This window comes from Electrophorus electricus, chromosome 19 (genome assembly GCF_013358815.1).
Source record: "Electrophorus electricus isolate fEleEle1 chromosome 19, fEleEle1.pri, whole genome shotgun sequence".
In the NCBI taxonomy this organism is placed as follows: domain Eukaryota; kingdom Metazoa; phylum Chordata; class Actinopteri; order Gymnotiformes; family Gymnotidae; genus Electrophorus; species Electrophorus electricus.
The window spans coordinates 3,700,403-3,707,773 of NC_049553.1; the positions used below are offsets into that span (position 1 = coordinate 3,700,403).

Below are 7,371 nucleotides of genomic sequence, written 5' to 3' on the forward strand. Positions count from 1 at the left end.
ATTGTGTCTTCTCTTTATCATTCTTTACACACGGTCCTGTAATGTGACGTCTAAACTACAGACTACAGCAGTTGTCTTCCCCGGGCCTTTTTCTTTCAGCCTTTTATCCTCATTTAGAATGAATTACCGTAATATTATGTCACAGCATTTAAGAAATATAATATCTAATAGATTACAATCAAGACACAGTCTTTGTACTGGAAAATGTGGTCTAAGACCACTAGAACCCGGCTACTTAATGGCATAAGCAATGTTCTAAAACGTTGTATTGCGCTAGAAACCAAAGCCAGGTCACTGACATGACGTTTTCATATTCACAAGTACATATAGCATGGCTCACGACCATCTGTTCTAGACTGACACCTAGCGGCGGGCTACGGCAACTGCAGCTTTCCACCCGCTAGGTGGCAGGAGCGAGCGATTTTAATGTAGGAAAACTCGTCGCGGCTGGACAGAAAAGATGGCGGCCAATATGCTGAGGTCGCTCGCAAAATTCGGACGTCCTTCGTCAGTAATTTTAAATAAAAATGCATTGACTTCTGGATGTGCTTTGCTTCAAAGGAGGTAAACCCTTTCATGTTGACAATTACGTGTTGCCCGACGTTTAAAAACGCAGCGTAACACGTCGAATATTTGTAAACTGAACGTTTGTCTTGGTCGCGTCAGAGAAGCTAGCGTTAGCTGACCTAACAGCTAAACTCCCTAAGATGTTTAGATAGCATAACAATCTAATAGGTTTTTATTAAAACCCAAGCTACCTTTTATTTAAATATACTGTAATGTTGTTTTTTCACTGCATAGTAGAGTTGTTTTGTAGTTAGCCAGTTGACAAAAATGCTGCGGCGTCCTATATACACCACACTCGTTGTAGGCTTTTATCAGTATCGGTGTGTCTGCTACGTCTAGTTTAGAAGTCGGCTCAGTATCTTGGCGAAAGCACCCTGTGATCCACTGGTAGCCCAGCGAGTAACAACCTCTACCTAAACCATGAATGTTAACACTTGTAATCCGAATCACAGAGGGCTTGAGAAGCAGCCGGTCTACTGAGTCAGGTGTGTTGGCAATAGGGGAAGCTTATCTGCAGGTCACTGGGTCCCGAAGACCGGAACTGAGATGTATACATATTAGCCCTCATGTGTACTCTCTGTGAGTACCCACGTCACCTAGGGTTTCTGTGTATACTGTCAACGCGGGCAATACTTTTATCATTTGTTTATTAAAAAACAACAACAACCCAGTGGAGTTTTCGTAAGGAGGAATTTGGTCAGGCAGAGAAGGTGAAGTAATGTGACAGATGTAGGCGAATTGGCCCGCCGCAGACCATCAACACGTCTGAGTTATTCATTCCCTTCCAAGGACACAAACAGGAGTTCTCTCATTCCTTCAGGCAGAAGCAGTGGCAGCCAGATGTGGAGTGGGCGGAGCAGTATGGTGGAGCGGTGATGTACCCGACTGCCGTTACGGCCAATTGGAAGCCTCCCCCATGGAACGGTTCGTGGAACGCTTCTGGCCTGCTCCTTTTTAGTCTTTTGGGTTTTTTTTTTTTTGTCATTCTGTTCACATACAACTTATGACTTTTTTCTTGTAATGAAAACAATAATGGACCTCTACCTTGAGTCTCTACCCCCATGCGATATTAGATTTTTCCATATTCTCTCCAGTATGGCTTTAAATATCAGTTTGAATCAAGTCAGATTGTGTCGTTGCTTTTGTGCTTTTACTTGCGGCCAGACGACGAAAAGAATTCCACCTGCTGGTCCTCGTCGAGTGTTTCCTTGCCAGTGAAGTGTGTTTTTAAAAAAAACAAACAAACAAAAAAAAACTTTGTCTCAGCTAAAGAACACCCATGCACCCCCTCCCTCCCCAGACAAGGACCCCATTGTGGAGAAGGAGGTGTCCAACCTCACGATCAACTTCGGGCCACAGCACCCTGCAGCGCACGGCGTGCTGCGGCTGGTGATGGAGCTGAGCGGCGAGTCGGTGAAGAAGTGTGACCCCCACGTGGGTCTGCTGCACCGTGGCACTGAGAAACTCATAGAGTACAAGACCTACCTGCAGGTGCCCCTGACGCCTCTCGTTTTGACTGACTAGGTGTGGCGAATGCGAGGGAGTGTAATGGAGATGTTGACGTCCTGCTACCCCCACACCCCCCACCCCCCATCTCGTGCGTGCATTGCAGGCTCTGCCATACTTTGACCGGCTGGACTACGTGTCGATGATGTGTAACGAGCAGGCCTACTCTCTGGCTGTGGAGAAGCTGCTGAACATACAGGCTCCGCCCCGTGCCCAGTGGATCCGAGGTCAGAAGCTCCCCACGCCACTTGAAATCCAACTTACAACTCGTTCGCTCAGGGTGATCTCGCATGCTCTCTCCTTATACACCTTACTGTTTTGTAACTCAGTTCACATTAGCTTAGGTTGGTTTCAGTTTAGCCAGCCATGTCATTTAATGGCATGCTTTCTTGTGAATGTACCAATCAAACAAAAAACACTTGATTTGTAGGAGTAAGTTGAAAATTAACAAACACAGAATAACAAAAGCTTTGTGTAAATGTGGCAGTTTCATTTTTTGACAGTGGCTTTTAATCAGGGAAGCCAATTGGACTGTTTAGCAGTGATGTTTTATTTGGGCCTTCTTCGGTTCCCAGCACATTGGTAAGAACGTGTTACTCTCTCTGTCTTTAGTACTATACGGAGAGATGACGCGCATCATGAACCACATCATGGGCGTCACCACTCACGCCCTCGACATTGGTGCCATAACACCCTTCTTCTGGTTGTTCGAGGAGAGAGAAAAGGTGACATCAGCATTAATTCTTGGAGAGAGATGGTATAAACCTTGGGTACATAGGTGCCGATTTTCCAGAAAGTACAAACTAGCATTTAGGCATCCCTAGAAACGAAGTGTTGAGAAAGTTGGCTGATGCTGGTCGAGTTGGCACCCATGCGCACTCCTTCCTCTCTCCGTTCCCCTTACAGACGTTTGAGTTCTACGAGCGAGTGTCCGGGGCCAGAATGCACGCCGCCTATGTCAGACCTGGGGGAGTCCATCAGGTCAGCCCCCTGAAATTCCTCACCCAGATTGTAGTGGAATGTGTTTTTCCAAAAACCGGGGAGCCAGCCTGAATATGTGGGTGTGTGTTTGGATGTGTGTTGCAGGACTTGCCGCTGGGCCTTATGGATGATATATATGAGTGGTGCAAGAACTTTTCCATACGCGTCGATGAAGTGGAGGAGGTATGGATGCTTATATTTAACGGGCTTTACAGAAAAAGGGAATAGTTATGTGGAAATCCGAGATGAAACGTTCTAGGTACCTATTCAGGTTGCACACATGATTTGTTGCTATTGCTGCACTATATATTAAACATACTAATAAAATATTTGTAGATGCTGACCAATAATCGGATCTGGAAGAATAGAACAGTTGGAATCGGTGTTGTTGAAGCAGAAGATGCACTTAACTATGGCTTCAGGTACAGTGCGCTTCCTGTTCAACTGTTTTACCACTTTATACTGGTTTGTGTGTTTACAGAGTGGTTTCTTGGTTACATCTGTAAAGATCTCTTATTTCTCCCCCACTCCCAAAATCTCTCTCTCAGTGGAGTAATGTTGAGGGGTTCAGGTATTAAGTGGGACTTGAGAAAGTCTCAGCCCTATGACAAATATGACGAGGTAGACTTCGATGTGCCTATTGGAAGCAACGGTGACTGCTATGATAGGTGAGTGTTGTCTGCGAAATTAAAAACAAAGCTTTTGCCTCTGTGACAGACTGCCACATGCATACACAGGCCTAGTAGCATGGCAGTTTTGCTGCTTTTACGTCTCACAAATGTGAAGTTTGGTCATTTGTGATGCAAGTGACATAAACGTACACTGATCCTTTTTTTGCAGGACAGATGTGTTCACCTTACAGATACCTGTCACTTGCAATATCGAATGTGAACCAATGCAAACCATGTCCGAGCTTATGTACAAAAACGGGACAACTTGGCTGTGTCACCCTGTTCAGCAGTAACTCAGTAATCTGAAAAGCTAGAAGATATTTGCGCTTTGCCCCAATGTGCAGGTATCTGTGTCGAATTGAGGAGATGAGGCAGTCTCTAAGGATCATGCACCAGTGTCTCAACAAGATGCCCGCAGGAGAAATCAAGGTGGACGACGCTAAAGTCGCACCTCCCAAAAGATCGGAGATGAAGGTAGGAAGTGAGTTCCTGTGTGCATACACACGGTCGGACTATCCTGGGGTCTCCGTTAACGGGGTTAATCCCGTCTGGGCTCTGTATTAATGGTAGCAACATAAAAGCGCCCACCATAGTTAATGTTTGCATGGGACCAGTGACTCCTCATAACTGGCCCCATGTGAACTAAATGGCCCCAAACTTCTTAATGGAGAACATGTTCAGCTGTTTGTAGTTAAAAAAAAAACAAAACAAAACCTGTGAGTGAAAACAATGTGCAAGTTTAATATATTTGATCATCCCTAAATTGTTTAGCACTACAAGTTATATATATCTTATATCTTATCCTAATGCACAGATTCTTTTAAATATGGGCTAATGCTAAATGTGGATGTGAAAGGCAGTCTTTTTGTAGCCTATGCGCCGCTGGAATTGCTGAATACTTTTCATTTTTGCCATCCTTCCCATGCAGACATCTATGGAGTCTCTCATTCATCATTTCAAGCTCTATACAGAGGGTTACAAGGTGCCCCCAGGGGCCACTTACACAGCCATCGAAGCACCAAAGGTGAGAGTCCAAGGGCCCAAAGCGTCTGTGGGATGACACAAATTCTGCAGATCTAATAACTGGAAAAATAATCAAAAACCAAAAATGGATATAGAGGGATTAGTTAGCGAGTCTTCTGTGTCCTATAGGGCTGCAAACAAGCCAGTAAGTTTGCATCCCACTATGAACCGTAACATTTGAACATGCTGAGAACTACCTGACAGGAGTCATAGTTTGGTTGCATTGCCGTGTCCTGCCGTTGGAGCCCCACTAGCTCTCGTGGTTTAAATACCAGCACCGTAAATCAGGTAAAATAGCTCAAAAGTAAACAGTTACAAACTGAACTAAATCGGCAAAATATAAGTAGACCACAAAGCTAATCCGGACAGGTCAAAATTACACAGGCTTAAATTAACATGCCTCATCAAACAATGAAATGTTGTTGTATATCACTGCTTTCATGTTAAAAGCACAGAAAATGTATCACGCTTTCCTGAACACTTTTTCCATTTTTCATAACACAAGGTTCATAGCAGCAGTCAGGCTGTGTCACACTAACCCTGTAAGAGCGGCAGCTGCAGTCGTAGTGAGTCACGGGTGCATTAGTTGTAAATGCACTCGCATGCTAGATGCGTTATGGCAGGGAATCTCTGATTGTGCAGGGCACTGCACTGCGCTCGCGTCTTTGAGAAGGAAAAACTTCTGTACATTTTGGGTCTTGTCTTTTTTTTTGCCTCTTCTCTCTGTCATCATACAAGCATTGTATTTTTTATTTTTTTTTAATGCCAAAATACAGAAGCATGAACGTCGCCCCCAAAGGGTCTTGTGGCCTATTGCGTTTATTGCTTCTTGTAGCCTGTGCATTTTTGCATTAGAGGAAGTGCTATGTTTCTTTCTTATTTGAATGGTGCTTTCCTTCCCCAGGGTGAATTTGGCGTGTACCTGGTCTCTGATGGTTCTAGCAGGCCCTACCGCTGCAAGATCAAAGCCCCTGGCTTCGCTCATTTAGTAAGGCTATTGTCTGTTTTTAAAGCTAGCCATCATCAACAATGTATATATGGACATATTTATATAAATTATATATATTTTAAGCATATAGTTGCTTAAAAGAATTTAATAGTCCAACAATTTTATATATTTTATTTATTTTTGGTGGGGGATTAAAGAAATTTGGGCTAGTTTCCCAATTTATGATAATTCCGAAGTGTTTGAATACTCTTAAGTCTTCATCCAGATGAATCTGTTTTCCCATAATGCACTAATGTGTTTTCCTCTAGGCTGGTTTGGACAAAATGTCTAAAGGCCACATGCTTGCTGATGTGGTTGCGATTATTGGTAAGATATCCATCATCTAGCTAGCTAGCTGTAGTATTTAAAAAGAAATATTAAAATGAGTTAGTTCGCTTTAACAGTCTGTGATTACACATGCATTGTTTACATTTATGGCATTTAGCTGACGCTTTTATCCAAAATGACTTACAAGTATGACTTCAGCAATTGTGGGTAACTCTGCTCTCTTTACAGGAACTCAGGACATTGTGTTTGGTGAGGTGGACCGTTGAGGAAGCATAATGACTGGTTTAGGTACACCTATTGGGTTCTGTCTTTCAGGTTCATTCTGCCACAATGAAAACTTCAGTCAGACCCCTCCATGTATAAAAGCTCATTTAAATTAATAAATATTTTGTGTCTGTGACAGTATTTTCCTTTTATTATGGGTTTTTGTCTTGACTAGGGAATATTGGGCCATAAACATCCACTGCAGTAAATATAGTGTAAGTGCAATAATTAAAAAAGTAATGGTATAGAGGCATCACTACATGTTTGATGCAGTATCTTCTTTTTTTTTAAGCATATAGATCATGTTATTTCATCTATAAATGCTGCATTCAGACTGACAATGAAATGGTGATGAAAGATTCCCATCTTCAATTAGTCAAAGTTAACGGTAGTGATTTGGAAGCAAAAGGCTCATTTTAATCTAAAGTACTTTCAGTTGGGTTTAGGGTCATGACCTGAGAATAATTGGCATAAAATGTTCTTAAATATATAAAGCATATAAATTTATAAATAGAAAGCAGACTGACAGAAACCTAAAGGGAAAGGAGCCATTTATGTCGTATTGAACTGGTTTATGCCAGTTCTGCTATGTTGGTTTTGCTATTTACGCAATATAACGCTGACTCAGCAAGGATGAATGCTCTGAGAAAGGATGTTAGTTTTTGGTAAGGGCTTGCTTGGTATGACTGCGTAATGGTCTGGTCATGCAGTGTTGCTCCTTTGCTGCAGTGCGGAATGCTCGACATTTTGGGTGCCCCTCAGCTCAAATTGCAATCAACCGTTATTAAGTGTGGCTGTGCAAAAATAGGTCGTGTTAATTAGTTTTGCCCTTTGCAATATCCTTGTTATTGCACATGCGATTAAGTTCTCCTAGTTACGAGTCACAGGGGTTTACTGTATTGAGTTACGCAGGCTTTGTTAATCACTGAAAGTAATTATTTTTGTCATTTTCCAAAGTGATGTACGTTAGGTCTTTTCCCAGTGCTGCTGTATTCTGGGTAGTTTGGGATTAGCATGTGTAAATATAGCTGCAATGTCTGTCACTAAGATTTTTTTCCGTCTCTGCCTATCTTGGCATAACAC

At 42.7% G+C, this 7,371-nt stretch overlaps 1 protein-coding gene across 1 annotated transcript; it reads left to right on the forward strand.

Moving 5' to 3' along the window:
- The first annotated feature begins 451 nt into the window (after nucleotides 1-451).
- Nucleotides 452-6,429, forward strand: ndufs2 (NADH:ubiquinone oxidoreductase core subunit S2). The gene is made up of 14 exons (XM_027031641.2): nucleotides 452-564; nucleotides 1,388-1,491; nucleotides 1,868-2,058; nucleotides 2,180-2,300; nucleotides 2,686-2,798; nucleotides 2,980-3,054; nucleotides 3,160-3,237; nucleotides 3,391-3,476; nucleotides 3,603-3,722; nucleotides 4,070-4,199; nucleotides 4,654-4,749; nucleotides 5,653-5,736; nucleotides 6,006-6,063; nucleotides 6,253-6,429. Exons 1-14 carry the CDS (start codon nucleotides 461-463, stop codon nucleotides 6,288-6,290), a joined length of 1,398 nt encoding a protein of 465 aa, XP_026887442.2. The 5' UTR covers nucleotides 452-460; the 3' UTR covers nucleotides 6,291-6,429.
- Nucleotides 6,430-7,371: the final 942 nt, after the last annotated feature.

Bases quoted from the DNA above. Each gene is read 5' to 3' on its own strand.
- ndufs2 (XM_027031641.2), top strand. From the start codon at position 461: ATGGCGGCCAATATGCTGAGGTCGCTCGCAAAATTCGGACGTCCTTCG. The intron at 2,799-2,979 runs GTGACATCAGCA...TTCCCCTTACAG, and splicing joins TGTTCGAGGAGAGAGAAAAG to ACGTTTGAGTTCTACGAGCG. The intron at 3,238-3,390 runs GTATGGATGCTT...AAATATTTGTAG, and splicing joins GCGTCGATGAAGTGGAGGAG to ATGCTGACCAATAATCGGAT.